The sequence below is a fragment of the Mizuhopecten yessoensis genome, unplaced genomic scaffold (genome assembly GCF_002113885.1).
Source record: "Mizuhopecten yessoensis strain PY_sf001 unplaced genomic scaffold, ASM211388v2 scaffold1883, whole genome shotgun sequence".
Taxonomy (NCBI): domain Eukaryota; kingdom Metazoa; phylum Mollusca; class Bivalvia; order Pectinida; family Pectinidae; genus Mizuhopecten; species Mizuhopecten yessoensis.
Window position 1 is genome coordinate 527942 of NW_018404269.1, and position 25195 is coordinate 553136.

A 25195-nucleotide genomic window follows, 5' to 3' on the forward strand; every position below is an offset into this window, starting at 1 on the left:
AGCTGATAGAGTGACAAACACATTGAAATCAGTAGACCTTTGAGTCAAACATAATACCTGTCTGTGAAAGGTCAAAACTGGTAAAATTCGCTCCGTAGCTACTCTTGTCGATCATTTGAGTTGGCCTTTACCCTCCCGTGTTCCTATTTCCCGGCGAAGTAGTCGAGACTACCGGCGAAGTTGATCTGTTCCGGTCTTTTCAACCAATCAGAATGTGGCAAATTTTGAAGCCCGCGACTTTCAGACCACAAATATTTTTATTGCTTAACACAATTCGTCAAAAATGTCGAAAACTTAAATTTTTAAACCCGTTTTAATGAAGAAACATTTCAAACCATAACGAATACATTTGCAAAGTTCACGCAAATAGGTTACGATGTGAAACATATTTTCTATTCCCACAGAGATGTTTAAAACGGTGATTTTTTAGCTTCTGATCTATTAATAACCAATCAGAGCGTCGCAAATTTTAAAGTCCGTTCTGCATGATGTAAAGAAAAAAGATCGCATAGTATTGTAGTTTCGTTTTGTGTTACTATATATAGATTTTTGCTTGAACTATATATATACCATGCATACGATACAAAAATTCCACACTGTATTGATGTAATCAACCCAATCACTGTATTACTGTAATAATTCCCACGATGTACTTCTGTAACACTGTATTTATGTAAAAATTCCAACACTGTATTGCTGTAACAATCCCAACACTGTATTGCTGTAACAATTCCAACACTGTACTGCTGTAACGATTCCAATACTGTACTGCTGTAACAATTCCAACATTGTACTGCTGTAACAGTTCCAATACTGTATTGCTGTAACAATTCCAACACTATACTGCTATAACAATTCAAACACTATATTGCTGTAATAATTCCAACACTGTATTGCTGTAACAATCCCAACACTGTATAACTGTAATAATTCTAACACTGTACTGCTGTGACAATTGAAACAATGTATTGCTGTAATAATTTCAACACTGTATTGCTGTAACAATCCCAACACTGTATTACTGTAATAATTCCAACACTGTACTGCTGTAACAATTCAAACACTGTATTGCTGTAAAAATAACAATACTGCATTGAGGAAACAATACCAACACTGTTTTGCTGTTATAATTCCAAACACTGTATTACTGTAACAATTCAAGCATTGTACAGCTGTAACAATTCAAACACTACTGCTGTAACAATTCCTAACACTGTACTGCTGTTACAGTTCAAACACTGAATTGCTGTAACAATTATAACATTGTAGTGCCTTAACAATCCCCAATTTTGTAACAATTGCAACACTATGCTGCTGTAACTTTCCCAACACTGTATTGCTGTAATAATTCTAACATTGTAGTACTGTTACAATCCTCAATTTTATTGCTGTAATAATTACAACACTGTATTGCTGTAACAATATTTGGACACTGTACTAATGTAACAATTCCAACACTGTATTGCTGTAAGAGACCCAACACTATTTTCTGTAATAATTCCCACATTGTATTGCTGTAACCATCCAAAGCCTGTATTGCTGTAGTAATTCCCAACACTGTATTGCTGTAATAATTCCAACACTGTATTGCTGTAATAATTCCAACACTGTATTGATGATACAATCTATACACTGTATTTTTGTAACCATCCTTACACTGTAATAATTCCCAACACTGTATTGCTGTAATAATTAAAATACTGTACTGCTTAATAATTTCCACTGTATTGCTGTAATTATTCCCAACACTGTATTTCTGTATTAATCCAAACTCTGTATTGCTGTAACAATTTCCAACACTGTATATGTGTAACTGTTCTCATACTGTAATGCTGTTACAATCCAATACTGTAATGATGTAACAATCCCAATAATAAACTGCTGTAATGTTTTCATACTGTATTACTGTAATGATTCCCATAATGTTATCCTGTAACAAATCCCATACTGTAATGCTGGAATGATTTCCATACTGTAATAATCCCCAATTTTATTGCTGTAGTAATTCCCACACTGTATTGCTGTAACAATGCTTATACTGTTTTGCTGTAACAATTCCAATATTGTAATTGGTAGAGCTGTAACTATTCACTCACTGTATATCTTGTAACAATTCTAACGTTACATTACTTTATTAATTCCCATTGTATTGTTGTTACAATTTCCACATCATATTGCTGTTCTTATTCCCACCAAGTATTCTTGTACAACCGGGTACCCCAAACTTTAATATTGGTGTACATGTACATAACAATGACATGTAGCCCTATCCCCATCATGATTGGTGTGTATTGCTGTGACAATTCCAACCCTTTTTTGTTATTACGTTTTCCAGACTATATTGTAGTGATAATTTCCACAATAAATTGCTATGGCACAATTTCAACATTATAATTGCTGTAATAATTCCTTTCTATTGTCGTCACCTCAATCCTCCCAATATAGGCTGTGTTATTGACATAAAACATTACATGTACCATATTTCATAACAATTTAATAAACAACAAGTTTCTCAAGGTCCAGGATCTCTGAGGATGACCTCTTGACAAGTATCTCAGAACCAAAACATGAAATTTCACCTGTGAATCCCTCTCTTCTTCATATTTCCATCTTTTCGTAACTATATGAAATATTCTTCCATCAGTTTGCATATCTTTCCTTATCCTTGTATGACAAGGTTTGAGGTGGGCAATATCCTTATACATAAACAGTATATCATTGTTCCTCAAAAGTGCACGATGAATGTCCCAAATTACTATAATTCCTCAGTAGAAATGAGCATCACTGACTATTACGATTCAACAGAATTTATGAACTTCCCTAACTTTCACTGTTACTGATAGCTTTTGCTGAAGTTCTAATTAAACTGTTCCCTGCTGACCCAAGTATTGATAGACATCTATAGCTTTCACTGTTTCATAAAAGTGAATCCATTAGCATTCCTGATTTTTACCATTCAACAGATGCCAAGACACCTTTTACTGTTCAACAGATGTAGAGACACCTGTGCCTTTCACTGTTCAACAGATTTAGAGACATCATTGATTTTCACTGTTCAACAGATGTAGAGACCCCTTTGACTTTCACTGTTCAACAGACATAGAGACACCTTTGACTTTCACTGTTCAACAGATGTAGAGACATCTTTGACTTTCACTGTTCAACAGACATAGAGACACCTTTGACTTTCACTGTTCAACAGATGTAGAGACACCTTTGACTTTCACTGTTCAACAGATGTAGAGACACCTCTGACTTTCACTGTTCAACAGACGTAGAGACACCTTTGACTTTCACTGTTCAACAGATGTAGAGACACCTGTGCCTTTCACTGTTCAACAGACGTAGAGACACCTTTGTTTTTCACTGTTCAACAGATGTAGAGACACCTATGACTTTCACTGTTCAACAGACGTAGAGACACCTTTGACTTTCACTGTTCAACAGACGTAGAGACACCTTTGACTTTCACTATTCAACAGATGTAGAGACATCATTGTCTTTCACTGTTCAACAGATGTAGAGACATCTTTGATTTTCACTGTTCAACAGATGTAGAGACACCTGTGCCTTTCACTGTTCAACAGATGTAGAGACATCATTGATTTTCACTGTTCAACAGATGTATAGACACCTATGACTTTCACTGTTCAACAGATGTAGAGACACCTTTGACTTTCACTATTCAACAGATGTAGAGACATCATTGTCTTTCACTGTTCAATAGATGTAGAGACACCTGTGCCTTTCACTGTTCAACAGATGTAGAGACATCTTTGTTTTTCACTGTTCAACAGATGTATAGACACCTGTGACTTTCACTGTTCAACAGATGTAGAGACACCTTTGATTTTCACTGTTCAACAATGTGGAGACATCTTTGACTTTCACCGTTCCGCAGATGTAGAGACATCTTTGAATTTCTCCATTTGCCTGCCAGAAGCTGGAGATGCTGGACTGCATTTTTCATTTTGTTTGAATGACAGCTTCATCCCAGGGACCATATATATTGCTGAAAAGAAATGGAAACGTTTTAAACATATGCGCGAAAAAAATGAAGCATTACAGGTACAGTAGAGCTAGCGGAAATTCCAGAAAACCAAAACAGCAACCACTTTGATCATAGCCAGTACAAAGATTGAACATTTCAGTGAAATTTAGAACATGCTGATACCTGTAGAATCAATTGTGAACATTATGAACATTCCTTCATTAAACATGGAAAGATTGAAACATATATTAAACCAGTCAGACTAAAGAATAATGTCTATTCAAGCATAAGAGATACACATGTTTCTTATCTCTATACAGAAATGCAGCATTAAAGCATTTCTTTAGGACAGGATCATTGAATTAAGGGACTTAGATATGTTTGATATCTCAGCTGTTTTACACGATACCAAGATTTGGTAATATGTCATACTACTAAGTTTACTTATATTATCCCTCGTCTCTGGCACACATACACAAAACACATCAAGGCACGACCTTAAATGATCTTAGCTGTTGATGGGACATTAAACCTTTTACAACCAACCAATCAACTTATATTATCAATATGCCTTATTGGCAGAGTCAGAAACAAAAAATGTACACATTTGTGAACCTACTCTTTGTAAGGTTGAAGACTAATGAGCCAGGCTGGACAGATAAATGTGATGAACAGTAAGAGCAACATCCCCAGGACACCAGCTACTGCTGACACTGTTACCAAGGCAACAATGGACACACTACACAAGGTCAAGGTCATTCCAATTTGGCTTCCTGGGATAGCTTTCTACATAGAAACAATTATCAAATTACTTTTTCAACTTCAAATAAACTACATATCAATATAAACTTATTTTATTTATTTGTCTGAAATGTAATGTTTTTAAATCTATAAAAGCTAGGACTCAAGCGCTTTCAGCGGTAAAGCAATATAAAAGTTCACAGTGTTAAAATGGTAAACTCCAATTTCAAAATTCACACAAATATACTTTATATGTGCAAGGTACACAATCATGAAATAGTTGAAGCCTTTCATGTATCAACTTGCCTTCATTTGCTTCCTCAGCATTGGCCACAGACCAAACACAAGAAGTGACAGTGTGACTGTGGCAAAGGCGTGCCATGTTGTATGGAGTCGGGAGGCCAGACACACAGAAGCAAATATCCCAGCATTGAGGGACAGAGCCTCAGATACCCTGTAGAGAAGACACTCATAGTTAAAGTCACAAATACACACGCATGTATATACTCCAAGCATTGCCAATGTGAAAATTTCCAGACTGCATATATATGCAGTTCGAATTTAAAAGTCAAAATATGAAAATTCCTAGTTGTTTACACTACAATGATGTAGTATCCTGTTAGGGGGTTGGGTTAGTTCTTGGTGTAATTCGTTTTAAAGACAAACAATAGACATCTATTTCTGACCTCCATTTTTACTGTCTCTGCAACTTCTTGCTGCTCGCCAAGGAAAGTTTCAAATCAAAGCAATCAATCATTATACATTTATAACTATTACATTTTGAGTTATCTCCCTTATACCATACACTCTCCCAATACTACACAACAATTCAAATAATAGGGAAAAGTTGTATGACCTAGCTGAACACAAAACTATTAACAAAGTCAATATGGTTTAATTTAATAACACAATCTTTAAGTATGTCATCCAGATACCATTTAGAATACTGTGTTGTATAGCTTCAGTACACAATATATTTACCAGTTGTTATAACCAGTATATATTGTTGCCATTTGAGCATACACTTTTGAGACTCGCTTACATTGCAGCGCTGGCTCCGTAGTCATGGAAGATGAGGTTAGCAAGTAACATCACTGTCGTCATGGCATAGATAGTATCCGTGGAAATGGTTTCTGTCAACGAAACCAGGACAGGCGACAGGCCAAAACTGAATCCTGTGAATATCACAGCTGTCTTCAAATCGTCTAGTACTGAAATATTGGAAACGGGCAGCACTCAATGACAAGTTTATCAAATGTAGATCTTGTTTTCATTAGATAATTAACCTGAGGTTTATCACTTCTATACATTTACTGTAGCTGCTGTATGAAGGTTACATTACATAATATTACCCTGTTTCATGACCTTACTCAACTTCAATTATCTGGTTTGCGATAATTTGGAAAACCATTTCAGATTTTTTATTTACCACTTCATTATAAGGACACTAATGTGGTGCAAGTTTTTTTTCCGCATATACATATACTTTTAAAAATGTTAGAAAAAAAACATTCAAGCCTCATTTTCAGGTTTTAATTTTTGTTTTTTTGCAAACCTGATTTCCATGCTCTTACCTGTTCTATGTGGACCTTCTCGCTCTATCACATGGTCTGTGTAAAGCTTGATCAAATAGCCTACCATAGTAACTGCTGCCATGGCAACCACTAGCAGCTGAGGTGACAGTTTTTGGTTGTACATGTAGATGTAGGCCACCACAAAGAGGCACAGACTGAAAGTAAAATAATCAACTTACAAATTCAATGTAACAAACATAATAATAGGTCAAGTTTAGAAATATCGTATTTTACCTAGTAAGTGTAATACCGGTGAAATTTTCACAAAATGACCATAATAACACTATTAAAGTAAAATTATGAAGTGTGAAATAATAAAATGCTGAAGGATGGTCATGGGAGGTTCAGACCAGTAAAATGATTCTGGGCATTTAGAATGGATAGCGAGCTTAATAGATGAAATACAGCAGTTAATTTCCAGTACTACAACAACCAGACATTTAACATACTTATCAGTTACCTGTATTTAATTAAAGTAAAACATTTTTCATTAACCTATCTTTTATCTTAAGACCTTTGCCAAAAGTGTATATTAGCTGATGTTAACTACAAGCCTTCCTTTGACTACTCATATTGTGAAACGGTTGTTCCTTGCATAAATTTGTATAACATATGCCATTATAGAGTTGAATGTGAATCTTGTAACACTTAATACAATACAACTGTATTCATAAACATATCAATTCATAAAAATGGTGATCAATACCGGTCATATATCCTATGTATATTACATGTATTGTATACATGTATGGATAATTTGATTCACTGTGATGACTCGAGGCTGTCAGGAAGTGAGAATCTTAGCTAGCCTAAGGAAATGAAAAAAGTCATGATGTGTAAAATTAGCAATAAAGAAAGGGTCATGCCTGTGATGAATGTTGTTCGGCCATTATAAAACATAAATATTGTGATATTTTGTATCAAAAGCAAATATATACAAAATGGACAATGAGACTTTATAATGTTATATTATCTAACATTAACATTTACCTGGTAATTAACAATAATATCATATACATGTACTGTTTGACTGGAGACCCAGGAGGAATTGAGGGAAAGACTAGAAGACCTACAGTGTAGATCTATGAAACGGAACTTAATTTTCCATGGCCTAGCAGAGACATATAGAGAAGACACAGAGGACAAACTGAGAGATTTTCTTCAAAATGAATTGAAATGATTTAAATGACAAGAGACAAACAAGTATAAGATGGAATGAAGAAAATAATAGTAGAATTTGTGAGTTATTGCTAGAAAACATTGATAGGCTAATACAGTCATGTGATACTACTGAATGGGACCAAGAAGGAATTGATGCATGTGCTAACAATTTTACAAGTATTTTAAATGAGTTAATTGTTCCTTATTGTACCCAAACAATCATACATAAAGGCAATCATACATAAAGGCACAGGTAAGCAGACTAAGGTTATCAAGGGAGATAAGCCATGGTTTACGGATTCCTGTAAACAACGATATAGAGATTATAAATATGCACTGTATACTTTTAATGTTTGTAAATCTAATGTGAACAGAGAATTACTAGTAAAAAAAAAAAAATGTATAAGAAACTTGAATATAAGTTAAAAAGAGAGTATAAATGTCAGCAAGGAGACATGTTAAATTATTTAAGAAAATACAACCCGCGAACTTTTTACAAAACGTTTAGGAAACGTAAACAAAATTTAAATGTGGATTTAAATGTAGAAGATTTTTACCATCACTTTTATTCATTGGGATCTGGTGAGCACGCGATAGACAGGGACATATCCGACTATCTTAATGATTATGACGTGAAGTCTGAGGATCTACTTCCTCATGAACTAGATATAGAAATAACTGAGATGGAGATTCTGGCTGCTATTAAAAAACTTAAATCTAACAAAGCTTGTGGTCAAGATGGAATTTTTAATGAATATTTTATCAATTGCAAAGATATTTTAATGCCATGTTTATTGTTATTATTCAATAATATATTCAAGTCTGGTTGTTTCCCATCATCGTGGTCACTTGGTAATATAGTTCCTGTTTTTAAAAAAGGTGACATTAATAACACGGACAACTATAGAGGTATCACCTTGTTAAGTTGTGCTGGTAAACTTTTTACTGCTATCATAAATGAAAGACTTGTATCGTTTGAAATGAAATATAATAAAGTAACAGACGCCCAGTTTGGATTTAGAAAAAACACTTCTACTGTAGACGCCATTTTCGCTTTACAATCTTTAATTAATCGTACTTTAAAAAAAAAACCGTCTCTATTGTTGTTTTATAGATTATACAAAAGCGTTTGATTTTATTAATAGACATAATTTATGGTATAAAATGATCAAAGAAGGTGTAGAAGGTAAACTTCTGAAAGTGATCAGATCATTATATAAAAGTGTGAAATGTTGTGTTAAATATAATGGTACTCTCTCCGAATTTTTTGATATTGAAAACGGATTATTTCAGGGGGAAATATTATCACCCCTTTTGTTTGCTATATATGTAAATGATTGTGAAATGCAGTTTTTATCAGATAATTGTCCATCTATTGAAATACAGGATATCAATATGTTTTTACTTATGTATGCAGATGATATGGTGATTATATCTGAAACACCAGAGGGTTTGCAAACAATGTTAGACTCTCTTGCAAATTATACCAAAAAATGGGATTTGACCGTAAATACTGGGAAAACAAAAATTGTCGTGTTTAGAAATGGAGGGATATTAAGGGGAAATGAAATATGGTTTTACGAAGGAAATAAATTGGATGTTGTCGATCAATTCAATTACCTTGGTGTACTATTGAATTTTAACGGAAAATTTAGACATACTCAAAAGCAAGTTGCTGACCAGGGGAGAAAAGCTTTGTTTGCATTATTAAATGTCTGTAAGAAAAAATATTTTAATATAGAAACTCAATTGTCTGTTTTTGATACTTATGTAAATAGTGTTTTAAGTTACGGAGCAGAAGTATGGGGCTTCCATGCCGCACCAGACATCGAAAAATTGCATGTGAGATTCTGCAAACAAATATTAGGATTACATAAAAAAAACTAGTAATGTTATGGTGTATTATGAACTTGGAAGATATCCCATGAAAATAGTTAGAAAATTACGAATATTCAAATATTGGATAAAACTGAGAAATGTAGGAAATTGTATTCTAAGGTCATGCTATGATGATATGCTTTGTAATAATGACATTTGGTTAATGAGTGTAAAACAAGAATTATACAGAATTGGTCTTGGAAATGTGTGGGAATCCTCCAGTTTAAATAATAGCACTTTTCATATTATAAAAGAACGTCTTTGTGACATATTCAGACAAGAATGTTTTGAAAAAATTCAATCTTCTCCTAAAGGAGCATTGTATCAATATGTGTGTGATTTTGGTCACCAGTACTATTTATCAAAACCTGTAAATATAAATTATTTAAAACAAATATGTAAAATTCGAATGTCTGCACATAAGTTAAATATTGAGTGTGGCAGATATAATAGAACTGAAAGACAAAACAGATTGTGTACAGTATGTGACCTGAATGATGTCGAGGATGAGTTCCATTTTATTTTAAAATGTCCTTGCTATATTGATATAAGGTTGAAACTAATTAAGAAATATTATGTAAGACATACAAGCATGTATAAATTAATTCAACTACTTACTTGTGAGAATGTATCTGACATTAGAAATCTGGGCAAATTTTTAATACAAGCAAACAAAAGGAGATCTGAGCTGATTGCTGGTTAGTGTTCACTCTCCACGGTGTGTGTGTGTGTAGGCATGTGTGTATGTGTGTGTGTATCATATTGTATGTTGTCTCTGTATTGTTTTGTATATATATGTTATAACTGATAAGTCAACCGACTTAAAGTAATAAAGAACTTGAACTTGACTAAAATCATATGGCGTTAAATTATAATTACCCGGTATGTGTCAAATGTAACATAATTACCTGCTGATTTGCTGTGTGACTTCACCAGAGTTTCTTACAACTGACCAATAGGAATAGGTTCTAGTGTATACTGCAATGACAAAAACAATCACTTATTAGTATCCAACATACTGTAGAATCATTTATTTTTGTGGGGGTAAATTTTGTGTATACTAGCCTGATTCAAGGACATTAGATTTCGCTGATTTCTGATTTTCCCTTATCTATTTCATACAAAATTCATGTATTTGTGGGGATTTAATTTTGTGGATTTTGTTATCCACGAAATAAACGAACTGTAATGTCCCACGAAAATTCATGATTTTACAGTAAGTAAGTTAATTAAAGCATATAATACCTTGGACTTTATTAAAAGGGAATGCTGGCCCATATTATGACTAATTAAAGAGCTTGAGGAGTTTATGAGAAGAGTAAAACCAAAACTACAAGGACGGTCATATATATATAATGCATGACCACTCTTTGTTCTCCTAGTTATTTCTTGCTAAAGATAGTGATCATGATTATATTAATGAGATCAAAATAAGTGAATTGAAACTATCCCAGATTTAAACGGTTTCATTTGTATAACAGTAAAAAATATTAAGCTATTGTTGCGACACAACAGGTCCTGTGTACTATATATACTCACAGAATCTGTATTGGACTCATTGAATTTCTGGATAAAATGAATTGAAATGGTACCCATAGTTTTAACAATACTAATTATATCCTTGTAGATTAACACTGCACTGTGTATACAAGACATCCTTTTTTTATGCACACTTATTGAGGACGCAGATATAAATTTTAATGCCTAAATTCATGAAATAAACACATGTATAAGCGATGCAATTTTGACATCGAGATTTAATTTGTTTTGTATGCTTTTAATACCTCTTAAGTCTAAGATAGTTTCATACTTGATACAAATAATATAATTGGCCATTATCTGGGGTTAAACTCATTGTCATTCAAGTCATGCACAGAAGGCTGCTTTCAATTTGTGTCACTGAACTTATTTTTATAGACTATTTCTTTGCAGAAAATTAACATTATTAGCTTATGTATATATATGTTCTGGATGTATACAAGTGACTGCCAAACTTTTGAGTCTGCTGCTCTACAAATTAACATGAAGAGAAATTCCCTCAAGCATGTTAAATGCATCTTGCTTACAATTTAAACATGTCATACTACTGGAATTTAGCATGGTCACTGTGCAGATAGCAGTTATCAGTGGTAATTTGCATGACCATTAGCTATAGCTAGGCATTACCACTGTTCTCTGATTAGGGATTGCAACTTCACGAATTTGAAAAGTTTTATAAATCATTTCAAAGAATTGGAATTTAAAAACATAATCAAAAGTTTAATGAAGTTACAATTTTTCTTCATCTCATCAAGGAATGAAGAGTCCACATAGTTATCTGGAACGCCTTGGTCTTCGTACAATATTTTCCTCCATTTCTTTCTGGCCGCCATTTTTAAGGTCATGTGACAAAGCTGAAATTTTTAACAGATTTTTTTTTGTTAACATTTTATTTTGTTAAATGTACATTGATATCTTTATGTTATTTTAATAGATATATTTTCCAGTTTTGACTCAACCGATTTAACCATTGCTATTTCATGAAATATTCATGTATCCAAGTAGTGACGTCATTGTCTTTGTTGACAACAAGATGGCGGACACTATCATCTTTCTATAATAATGTAGTTGGTTTAATCTTTTTGGGGGCCTGTTGACCTATTATAAAGGTCATTGTGAACGCAACCAGATATACGTTGGATATTTTACTTTTGAATTAACTGGACAATAGGAAAATAAGCGAAAATGCCGCCCAAAAAGAAAAAGAGTGGGAAGAAGGGAAAGAAAAGTGCGAAGAAATCTGGAAGGGGATCACCGTCAAAAACATCCAGTGAACAACTCAATGAATTGTCGAAGGAATACTACCTCATCCAGATCAGGGATCTGGAAAACAGACTTGCTAGGTATATTTCTGTGATGCCATGATAACAAGGACCTCATGCAATGCATATATTTATGTCATAGTGATGTGCACACCATATGTTTTGCAATAATAGTGTAGGCTATGAGCGTTTCAGTTGACCATGAGTGGTGGATCACTATTTTCAGCTGTTATATGAAGTAACTTCGATTCTGTACTGTCATTCAAGACGAGCATATTTTACAGATATAATTAACATTCAGTTGCCACAATGACCATCCACGTATCATATATATATACATTTGTATGTAGTGAATAGCATGTTGTCTATTCTGTCAAATTTTATTACATAGCTGTCAACCCTCCCTCATTTGGATGGAGACTCCCTTATAAAAAGGGAGAATCACAAAATTTACCAATCTCCCTAGAACGCAGTCAAGTCCAAACTCACTTAAACTCAAAATCTACATCCTGTGCCCTGTGGTCAAATGATCTCCTAGCTAGTTACTGCAGGTTGTATGTAATGATCATAACAGGTGTGTCGGAATCAAATGAAGGCTTTTTGGATTTATTTTGTTTCATAAAATGGGAAAGATAGTAATTTCAGTCACATTTCATGCACTTTCACCCTCATTGGAAATATGCAATGAAGGAGATCTTTCTGCTAGGCAAGAATTAAGAGATGAATCGGAGTGACATCCATGCTACATATTGTCCTAGCGTAGACTTGGAAATGGATCAAGATTCTGGTATTGATAGTTTTGTGATATGAATATTCATTGGTGGATTTTCACTTATGACTAACGAACTATCTGAGATAGCAAAATAATATATACTGCAATGTTTTTTCTTTCACTTTTTTAAGGTACCAGAAAAAATGTGATGAATTGGAAGTCAGCCAGGGGGCATTCAAGGATCAGTTTGATCAGATGGCCAGGGACAAGAATGATATCGTGTCATTCTGGAAAAGACAGGTTGATCTTAAAAGTAAGGAAAACTTACTAATTAATGTCTTTTTGTACTGTCAAACAGAACATTGGAATCATTCTGCTAATTTCTAAAAAAAAAAACTTTTTTTTATACAAACAATGACAATAAAAATTGTACATACCATGTTGATCCAGCATTAAGCTATTAAGCCCACCCAATGACAATATCTATTGAAGTTTAGTAGAAATAACACCAACTGCCCCATCCATCTCCTGTTTTGAATCAGTGGTTATATATATATGTGTTGGTCTCTTCAACTCTCTTGGGATTATTGCAGGGTTAATACATGGTTCATAAATGTATGCATAGTAATACCTGTTATGATGTAAAAGAAATATTATTGTACTGATTTTCTTACTCGCTAGTCTTTTTCTGGTTTAATTCAAATCCTATTTAAAACAAATATCATTGTCAAATGTTGTTGACATGTTGGTTAGACATTATTTCTGCATCTACTTCATATACAATAACAAACTATTATTATTTCAGCTGATGAGAATGCCGACCTGCAGGAACAGTTGATTGGTCTCCAGCAGACCAGAGAGCAAGAAAAAGAACAGGCCAATGCAACCATCCAGCAACTCCGACAGGAATTCCAGGAAACCAAGGACCAGCTCACTTCTGACAACATGATCCTTGGTAAGTCTCCCACTCTTTTACACCAGAACTTCACCCATTGATTAACAGATTTGCAACTAACTCTTGTCTAATATTTGTAACAGAGGCAATTATTTTTTCAATGCCTCCGCCAGGAGTTGAACCCGGGACCTCTGGCTTACTAGTCTTACACTCTACTGAATGACCTAAAGAGAAAATTTCCCTAGCCGAGTTGGTAGGAAGCAGCTAGTATTTTACCAGGGTGACATATTTTTAGGGAAATGGCTTATAAACGAAAGAATACCATCTGAATTTAGGATCTTGACACCAGGTAGTCTTATATGCACCTTTAATAGCTTTTGACTTAACCAGAGGCAATGATTAATTCATTACAAATGCAGACCCCAACAGGACAGTGACTAAAACCAAGACAATGTGTAAATGGTAGATATATATTAACATGTTAATGATGGGGCCAACAAACTATGACTTCACAATGTCTGGTGTACTACTTCAGGTGGTAAACTGGCCTCATTGGAGGAGTTCAAGGTGCAGAAGGAGGACCTGATGGCCAAGTTTGCTGCTATGGAGGATGACCTAAAGCAGAAGGATGAGGACCACAAGAAGATGATCTATGACCTGGAGAAGAAAGCTGTAATAGACAAGGACAGGTGAGTGGACAGCAGGTTCATATTACTATGGCTTGTTATAATCCATTAAATTGTTTGTTTTAAACGTCTTTACAGGAAAGGTTAATAGAAATCACTGTTCCTATGACTGGTCCGAAGTCTGTTGACAATAATGCCTTAAACTCTTATTTGACCCCTTTTTTCACTGTTGCCCATTACAGCAAATTGAAACTAGGGACCATGGGCAAATGGTCATATAATTGATTTTCCTGGAAGTCTTGAATAGGGTTTAAATAAACCATCACTGACTGGGGATTCTGATAACAGATCTATACATGTATTTTGTTCGGCCCTGACCTTAGTGAAACAGTTGTGTAATTGTCATGTGATTACAGTCTGGGGCAACAGTATAGGCTTTGATGAACATCCAATGAAAGTCCTGTATCCTTCAATCACCACCAACAACTGTCTATAATGTCAGTAAATAGGTGACATTATGATGGAGTATGATTTAGTATTAATGAGTTACACACGCAATGCTGAGGCAATTTTTTCTATAGTACGATATTTTTGGCTCAGCAATTATTTACCATTTTGTCGTTTTTCGCAAGTCGATCCCAACATGGATTGTAGGTTGTTTCTTACAGTGTTACTGTGCAATTGTCAGAGGTTTCTTCTATATGATTCAGACTAAAGAAAGAGATGGTGTCAAGAGTCAACACAGTGGCAGCAGAATTTCGCAAAGTCTCGAACAAACAGATGGCAGAGACCACTAAACGTACCATTCGGGAAAACGTGTCGATCATGGCACAACTTGTACAGAAGTCTGACAAAACCATGGAGCTTATCCAGGAGAACGATGACCTGCGGGCCAAGGAGAAGAAACAGAAACAACACATAGATATGTTAGAAACCACAGAAAAGGAGCTGGCTAAGAAAAACCACAGCAACCAAAAGGTAGGGAGATGTTGTAGGGGAATAAAAGGTCATTCAGGGGATGTTTGGAGGTACTTTACCTATATTTTACTATCCAGTTACCACATATTATCTGTGTTTTATAGTGTATGTTATAGAAAAAATACATTACGTTCTATTGTAATGTAAGTTTATACTCTACAGGTGCTGTGAAATTGTACCTGAACATTCTTGATGAATGGCAATAATTGAGGTTTAACTTTACATCATAATAATATAATAATAATAATAGTCTTTATTTATACTTGATGACAAAGTTGAGTCAATGACTCATCTAACATTTGGTCAAGTAGTTATAAAATATACAATAATTTACGATATTACGTTTATAATATGTATGGTGGCAATAAGTGAGATTGGAGCTTTAACAAGGGACAGTGTGTATATGTACTCTAGATAAAGTGTTGTTTGTAGGTGATACGAATGCTGACAGAGAAGTGCCGTGCCCAGGAGGCGATGGTAGGAGAACTGGAGATGAGGGAGCAGGAGTACCAGGAGGTGGAGGCTGAACACGAACTGCTGCAGCAACAACTCCAGTCACAGAGGTGAGGCTACATAGCTATGGTACAAATCATGTATCACCACATACCGGCCACACAGTCACAGGAACAGGTCGTGTGACCATACAACAGAGGCCACTTAGGGACAGGTACAGGTCGTGTGACCATACAACAGAGGCCACTTAGGGACAGGAACAAATCATGTGGCACCACATATCGGCCACACAGTCACAGGTACAGGTCGTGTGACCATACAACAGAGGCCACTTAGGGACAGGTACAGGTCGTGTGACCATACAACAGAGGCCACTTAGGGACAGGTATAGGTCATGTTGCACCACATACCGGCCACACAGTGACAGGAACAGGTTGTGTGGCCATACAACAGAGGCCACTTAGGGACAGGTATAGGTCATGTGGCACCACATACCGGCCACACAGTCACAGGAACAGGTCGTGTGGCCATACAACAGAGGCCACTTAGTGACAGGTACAGGTCATGTGACCATACAACAGAGGCCACTTAGGGACAGGTATAGGTCATGTTGCACCACATACAAACCATACAGTGACAGGTAAAGGTCATTTGATCGTGCAACATAGAGGCCACTTAGTGCCAGGTATAGGTCATGTTGCACTACATACAAACCATACAGTGACAGGTACAGGTCATGTGACCATACAACAAAGGCCACTTAGTGACAGGTATAGGTCATGTTGCACCACATACAAACCATATAGTGACAGGTACAGGTCGTGTAACCGTGCACCATAGAGGCCACTTAGTGACAAGTACAGGTCATGTTGCACCACATACAAACCATACAGTGACAGGTACAGGTCATGTGACCATACAACAGAGGCCACTTAGCGACAGGTATAGGTCATGTTGCACCACATACAAACCATACAGTGACAGTTACATGTTGTGTGACCATGCACCATAGAGGCCACTTAGTGACTGGTATAGGTCATGTTGCACCACATACAAACCATACAGTCACAGGAACAGGTCATGTGACCATACAACAGATGCCACTTAGGGACAGGTATAGGTCATTTTGCACCACATACAAACCATACAGTCACAGGAACAGGTCGTGTGACCATACAACAGATGCCACTTAGTGACATGTATAGGTCATGTTGCACCACATTCAAACCATACAGTGACAGGTAAAGGTCATTTGATCGTGCAACATAGAGGCCACTTAGTGACAAGTATAGGTCATGTTGCACCGCATTCAAACCATACAGTGACAGGTAAACGTCATGTGACCGTATAACATAGAGACCACTTAGGGACAAGTACAGGTCATGTGGCCATATACACACTTGGTGACAGATAAAGATCATGCAGAACTATATACAGGCCACACAATAACAGGTACAGGTCATGTGACCATGCAACAGAGGCCACTTAGTGCCAGGTATAGGTCATGTTGCACCACATACAAACCATACAGTGACAGGTAAAGGTCATGTGACCGTATAACATAGAGACCACTTAGTGACAAGTACAGGTCATGTGACCATATACACACTTGGTGACAGATAAAGATCATGTAGAACTATATACAGGCCACACAATAACAGGTACAGGTCATGTGACCATACAACACAGAGGCTGCACAGTGATAAGTACAGGTCATGTGACACCATATACAGGTCACACAATGACAGATACTGCAGGTCATGTGACCAATTACAGGTCATATGACATCATATACAGGCTACATTGTGACAGGCCCAGGTCATGTGACACCAAATACGGGTCACAGAGTGTCAGGTGCTGGTCATATGACTACCGCATACAGACCACACAATGACAAATTCAGGCAAGCCGTGTGACACCACATATATAGAGGTCACACGGTAACCAGATCAAGTTGCATTTTTTTGTATGACTGTTCCAGAAAGTTTATAGCATGTGATGATTGTGTAACTGTCATGTCAAGATGAAGTAACTTAACAATCAGAACAGAAACCTACTGGTAACAAAATGTGAAAAATTATGTCTGTAAAGTGTAATCTGATCGTCTCTGTTACATGTATCAGTCTATTTGTTGTATTTATGATGGTAAGAGTATATAGGCACATTTATAATGTTACCTGTCTAATTCAAACCCTAATGATGGCCTAAGTCCTTATGTATACCTGATATAACTGGCATGAAGTCTCATGTAAAGGGAACACATCCCATTTGAATTTATTGATAGAAGTATATTTGCTTTAAAAAATATTACCATCCTAATAAATGATGGTAAACTAAATTAAAATCTGCTGGTTACTTCAACAATTACTTAAATTGTTTAGGAAATATATTATTTAGGATATATACCAGTAGCAGAACTAAGTTTTGTACAGTTGGGAAATACTTTTCTCTAATACCATTTTATTTACAGAGAAGACATACAAAAATTGGCAAAGGAAAATGAGACCTATGATGAATCTTTGAAAGATGCGAAGGATAAACACAGAGTTGAAAAACGAAACCGAGAAAAACTGGACAAAGTGTTATATGATGCTGCCAACGCACTTCGCCTGGCTCTTGGGGTATGTACTGTAGCATACTCGATTAATATCTCCCAAAGCAAGCTGCATACATATTTTTTCTCTCACAACCATTTTCTAGGTTTTCTCCCTCATGACTCATTGGATAAATCTGCTAGGAGTTGGTAGACAGTTTTGGTTAACCACTTCTTGGAAAGTTGGTCAATCGTTTCATTAGGACCTCACGTAAAAATGCTTTGCGACATCATCTTCAATTGTGACATCATGACTGATTAATGGCAATTGTTTTCCCCATTTGAAACAGACATAATGCATAAATTTCAAAGTGAAATATGTCGTTTTCCAGATAAATATGAACAATGTGGTCCAACCTTACTTGTGAATGCTGGTTATCATTTAACAATCAACAAGTTTATCTCAGTAGTAAACTTTGAGTCTTTTACAAATTAGAAATAAACTCAACCTAGATAAACATGATAACCAACCATCACTTGTTGGTGAACCTCTGTATTTCTCAGGGTAGGAATCACACCTAGTGGGTCGAAACATGTAAACTGGATTATAGTTACCGAGACTCCCCATTTGATTTATCTGATCATCTCTTCTTTTGAATTTCAATTACTCTAATGGCACGACTAGTGAATTTCATTTAGAAATCCATCAACTGGGGTACGCATCACTACACTGAACATTCACAAGCAGACGTTGGATCCCATTTTCCCTGGTATTCAAAACTGACATTGTATGACATATATACTTCCTTACAGAAATATGATGAAGAGGAAGAAATGCCAGTGTATGGGGCAGGACTCAATGACATAGAGCGACGAGACAATATGTTGGAGAATCTCCTCGTCCTGCTCAACAGTGCTGCAGCAGTGGGTGTGGGCCCTGAGCCTGGTGCGCTAGGCAAACACCAAAAAGTACGACAACGCAGCGCCAGTGAGATGCCGGGTAGCAAACAGGGTATCAAACGCGGGTAAGACAGCCTTATCAACATGTGTGTATGAATTAGCTATATATGAGCACTTAACATAAGTTCCCTAGGTTTGCATTACACAGTGTTTTGTGAACTTCATTTCTTTCAATTTTACCTTGTTATAAGCTATGGGTCATCTATGCTTTCTGATGAGATCTATGTTACTTTTATAGTTGCGATAGAGTACTATATTTTTCAGTTTTGTTTATTTGCTATACAGTAATCACATTTAGCTTGATCCCTTTAAAACCTCAAAGCAATGTGAATTCCTCCTGTATATATTACTCATTTAGTTACATATTAATTTTTTCATAGTTCTGACATCTGACAAAATTAAGCATATTAAGCTAGCTTGGATACATTGTGGGTAAAAAATAATTGTAAAGGAGTCATAAATATTGTTGAAATCGTGGACCTGTTGCCTTGCAGGATGTTGCCAATGTCCCCGATAGCTAAAAGTTCCCAGGGCACTTTGCCCCACTACCAGCTGGGTGATCTGGGCCTAATACCTCGACCCAAAAACACCATTCCCTCCAGTCTGGACAAGATGCGAGTTCTTTCTGCCACTACCCGGCTAGGAGGACTTCGCAAGGTGCTTACCCGCTCAGTGGGCATACAGACCGTCAGTGCTCCAAAGGTAGGTGACAGTACTTTATATACCTATATCAATAATACAGTTTGTCTGCCAAAAACATCACATGTTAGTGCAAATGTGAAAAAGGTTTATATTTTTTTTCAATTATTACTGCTTGTTACTTTGATTTAAAATGTACTTATAGTTATGTTGGGTATAAAAAAACTACATTGTCTTATGAACCTCATACAAGAACAACGTTGAACTTTCATTAGCCATTTACATACTACTGAATTAGGAATATAGGTGTAAGTTGGAACACATGTTCAAGTTGATGATTCTTGCAACAGTGCTTTATCAATTTACTTCTGTTTGCTGCTTTAATTAATTCCTGTGAAATCAGATATTTTTGTGGGGCTCAAATTTCGTGGTTTCTCGACAAGACACTATTTCGTTGGTACATGAATTCCTGATTTATAAGTACCCACTCAAGCAGAGAATTGCTTTACATCAAACTTGTAATTAATTCCTGGACCTTTGAATTTGCGAATGAAGATTACCCGCAAAATTCATGTAATTAAAAAAGCCATGAAAATGAGTGATTTCACAGTAATTAATGGCCATGTTTTCTGGTTGTACTAACTTTCTGACCTTTTTGTACCCTTTTGTTACAGGCTCTTTTCTATGCTGACCAATTGCTCAGTAAAGCTCCAGCATATACCCAGAATGCTGTGCTACAGGAAAAATCTCGCCCGGACATCAGATCTCCAGGAATTCCCCTTGGCCCCATCACTTCTTCTAAACATATGATGGTGGGCAAGGCATACTGATCACCATAAGACTCTTTCACATTAATATCCTGTCACTGCGCCACTGTCTGTTCAAAGCCTGGCTACGTATAAATAAATCTATAAGATAAGCTGAAAGTCTCTACGTTTTGAACTCTACGTTTTGAAACATTAAATATAAAATACCACTTACCTTTTACCCTTTTTTTGTACATGACTTGTTTTACAAGGGCATAACGACGCGTAACATAAGTTATAGGATATACAGAAATGGCCCATAGGTGACCATTATAATACTGATGTATCCATGTGGCATGTTAACGTATAAAACCATGTTATATAATGTTTCGAAATCCAAATGATCTCCATCAAAAAAACAAAAAAACATGAAAATAAAAAGTCCAATGACACATGTATGTCTAATGGTTCGTACAAATTAAAAGAGTGGGAGGCAGGAAGTGAGCTTTTTGTCATAGTGTAATGCTGAGGGGTAGGGGACGGAGGTGATACCAGACTTTGACTCTGCACCTGTCCAAGCTACCAGTCACTCTATATTACCACCTGGTCATATTTACTCTTGTGTTGCGATTTTTAGATAGTAACCATTTCAAAACTGCATGGCTCACTGAATAGTTATATTTTTCACAAAAATAGTGGTGTTCAACTGTCTGTTCAAATGTCACCAGATATTGACATTCCTTTATTGATTACATGTATTCCGTTAACATGTCTTTTATGTACTGTGAAATCTCTAATTTTTGTGGGGATTTTAAATTTCTTAAGTCATTGGTTCACAAAGTAATTAGAAGTTTGATATAAAACAGTTTTGAGTTTGAATGGGTAGTTGTTATCCACAAATTTATGTACCCACAAAATGGTATTTTGTCCGGAAACCGTGAAATTTTGGCCCCTCAAAAATATCTGATTTTACAGTATGTCTGATGTCACCACAACACATTCCATTAAGTTTCACAATACTTAATTTTTATACACAGGCCATTGACCAGGTGTACTTGTATTTTCTACACATACAAAAGGTACCCATATCATGAATGGTTGTTAAAGTTAAATATTTAATGTGATAAATGGTTCGTTAAAAATGCATTGCTAATTACTGTCTTTTGATTGTCTATATATACATGTACATGTGTCCACTTTTAGTAAATTTATTTTTTTATATTTTATCAAAGTCATTTTCTTATAAATCTCAAGTCAACCTGTAAAATTTGTCGGGTTCATTTGGTCTAAATATTTTCTAGGCTAGGATTGCAGACCGAGAAAAAGGAATTGTCAATTTTAATAAGCCTGTGTGCACCTCAGAATGAGACTAGAGAGATTTCTAGATTTTCTTTTCCGTCCTAGTTGATGATATGTTACAGATGTACCTGGGTAACATGTTTCATCCGTCCTCATTAAGAGTATTACCTGGATAACGATGTATACCTGACACAGGTATAGTCACCTGGCTGCTATAGGCAGTCCACATGTGTATGATTTACAAATCAATACAAGTCGTATATTGTAATTTGTTTCCGTACATCACATTTACATGATATATATATATGTCATTGTTTACTTTTTATATATGTACATCTGTACACACTTCTTGTTTTAACGAATAAAACATTCCACTTGTTTTTGAGTAGTTATTATTTTTATTTCATTTTATTTTCACATCACTTGTTTTAGGTACTGTAGAAGTTGAAAGATTTGCATGTGTCATTTTTGCATATTTAATCTGCACAGATGGTTCCCAACTTTCAGTATTTTTAAGCATTCTTGCTTATTTATGCTTATTTTTTTTTTAAACTAGACATCCTTCATCCAAGCAAACTACAGGCTAAATATCATTACTCTGGCTTCATTGATGTCAGAAATAATTTGCAGATTTTAAAATATTTTGACCTTGATGTGTTTGATTTTACGAAAAATTGGGTCAAGGTCATTGATTTGAACAAACTTGATATTCCTTTATTATCTACACATGCAATTGACCAAATATCATCACCCTAGACATCTTGGTTATTCAGAAGAAGTTGTTTTAAGGTTTTGACACATTTTATCACTGTAACCTTGAAAGTGGGTCAAGGTAAGTTGTTTAACAAACATGATAGCTCCAGCCACCATGCTGCAAGCCAAATATCATTTTTGGTTACTCAAAAGAAGTTGAGTAATAAATGGCATTAGCTTACTTGGCCAATGGGGCCAGGTGTGCTAAAACTATCAAATGCATACTGCCCCTCAAGCACCTATTTTCTCTCTAACATCTATCTCCCCTCAACCAACTGTTTCCTCTCTGACAGCTATCTTCCCTCAAACAACTATTTCCTCTCTAACAGCTGTCTCCCCTCAAACTACTATTTCCTCTCTAACAGCTATCTCCCCTCAAACAACCATTTCCTCTCTAACATCTATCTCCCCTCAAACAACTGTTTCCTCTCTGACAGCTATCTTCCCTCAAACAACTATTTCCTCTAACAGCTGTCTCCCCTCAAACTACTATTTCCTCTCTAACAGCTGTCTCCCCTCAAACAACTATTCACTCTCTAACAGCTATCTCCCCTCAAACAACTATTCCCTCTCTAACAGCTATCTCCCCTCAAACAACTATTCCCTCTCTAACAGCTGTCTCCCCTCAAACAACTATTTTCTCTCTGACAGCTATTTCCCCTCAAACAACTATTTCCTCCCTAACAGCTGTCTCCCCTCAAACTACTTTTTCCTCTCTAACAGCTGTCTCCCCTCAAACAACTATTCCCTCTCTAACAGCTATCTCCCCTCAAACAACTATTCCCTCTCTAACAGCTATCTCCCCTCAAACAACTATTCCCTCTCTAACAACTATTTCCCCTCAAAAGATATCTCCCATCTAACAGCTATCTTCTTTTAAACAGGTTTCTCCTCCCAAACATCTATTACTTCTCAAACATCTTTCTCCCCTCAAACATCTATCTCTCCTCAAACAGTTTTCTCTCCTCAACCATTTATCTCTCCTCAAACATTTTTCTCCCCTCAAACATCAATCTACCCTCAAAGATCTATCTCCACTGAAACATATATAACTCCTATAACAGCTTTTTCTCCTTAAACAGCTTTCTCTCCTCCTCAAACAGCTATCTATCCTCAGACATCTATAACTCTTCAAACAGCTATCTCTCCTCCAACATCTATCTCTCCTCAAACCTCTATCTCTCCTCAAACCTCTATCTCTCCTCAAACCTCTATCTCTCCTCAAACATCTACCACTCCTCAAACATCTATCTCCCCTCGAACATCTATCTCTCCTCAAACCTCTATCTCTCCTCAAACAACTATTTCTCCTCAAACATCTTTCTCCCCCAAACATCTATTTCTCCTCAAACATCTTTCTCTACTCATGCAAACATCCATTTCTCCTCAAACAGCTATCTATCCTCAGACATCTATAACTCCTCAAACAGTTTTCTCTCCTCAAACATTTATCTCTCCTCAAACATCTATCCCTCCTCAAACATCTATCTCCCCTCGAACATCTATCTCTCCTCAAACCTCTATCTCTCCTCAAACCTCTATCTCTCCTCAAACCTCTATCTCTCCTCAAACCTCTATCTCTCCTCAAACAGCCATCTCCCCTCAAACATCTACCACTCCTCAAACAGCTATCTCTTCTCAAACATTTTTCTCTCCTCAAACATTTTTCTCCCCTCAAACATCTATCTCCCCTCGAACATCTATCTCTCCTCAAACCTCTATCTCTCCTCAAACATCTGTATCTCCTCAAACATCTATCTCTTCTCAAACATCTTTCTCCCCTGAAACAGCTATCTCTCCTCCAACATCTATCTCTCCTCAAACCTCTATCTCTCCTCAAACCTCTATCTCTCCTCAAACAGCTTTCTCTTCTCAAACATCTTTCTCCCCTGAAACAGCTATCTCTCCTCGGACATCTATCACTCCTCAAACATCTATTTCTCCTCAAACAGCCATCTCCCCTCAAACATCTACCACTCCTCAAACAGCTATCTATCCTCAGACATCTATAACTCCCCCCTCAAACAACTATTTGCTCTCTAACAGCTGTCTCCCCTCAAACTACTATTCCCTCTCTAACAACTATTTCCCCTCAAAAGATATCTCCCATCTAACAGCTATCTTCTTTTAAACAGCTCTCTCTCCTCATACATGTATCTCTCCTCCAAAATCTATATCTCCTCAAACAGCTTTCTCTTCTCAAACATCTTTCTCCCCTGAAACAGCTATCTCTCCTCCAACATCTATCTCTCCTCAAACCTCTATCTCTCCTCAAACCTCTATCTCTCCTCAAACAGTTTTCTCTCCTCAACCATTTATCTCTCCTCAAACATTTATCTCTCCTCAAACATTTATCTCTCCTCAAACATATTTCTCCCCTCAAACATCTTTCTCTCCTCAAACAGCTATCTATCCTCAGACATCTATAACTCCCCCCTCAAACAACTATTTCTCC

The 25195-nt window shown here is 36.1% G+C and overlaps 2 protein-coding genes across 2 annotated transcripts; one reads left to right on the plus strand and one right to left on the minus strand.

Moving 5' to 3' along the window:
• Nucleotides 1–3641: 3641 nt before the first annotated feature.
• Nucleotides 3642–11723, minus strand: LOC110442216 (phosphatidylinositol N-acetylglucosaminyltransferase subunit C-like). Its single transcript, XM_021485711.1, has 7 exons — nt 11618–11723; nt 10254–10323; nt 6307–6461; nt 5775–5943; nt 5039–5186; nt 4611–4777; nt 3642–4012 (listed from the first exon to the last, which is right to left on the minus strand). Exons 1-7 carry the CDS (start codon nt 11715–11717, stop codon nt 3967–3969), a joined length of 855 nt encoding a protein of 284 aa, XP_021341386.1. The 5' UTR covers nt 11718–11723; the 3' UTR covers nt 3642–3966.
• A 147-nt stretch (nt 11724–11870) lies between these two features.
• LOC110442061 (cilia- and flagella-associated protein 157-like) lies at nt 11871–22367 on the plus strand. The gene is made up of 10 exons (XM_021485489.1): nt 11871–12227; nt 13050–13171; nt 13664–13813; nt 14289–14442; nt 15090–15357; nt 15790–15920; nt 18281–18431; nt 19157–19368; nt 19798–20005; nt 20617–22367. The coding sequence occupies exons 1-10, from the start codon at nt 12070–12072 to the stop codon at nt 20770–20772; spliced, it is 1710 nt and encodes a 569-aa protein (XP_021341164.1). The 5' UTR covers nt 11871–12069; the 3' UTR covers nt 20773–22367.
• Nucleotides 22368–25195: the final 2828 nt, after the last annotated feature.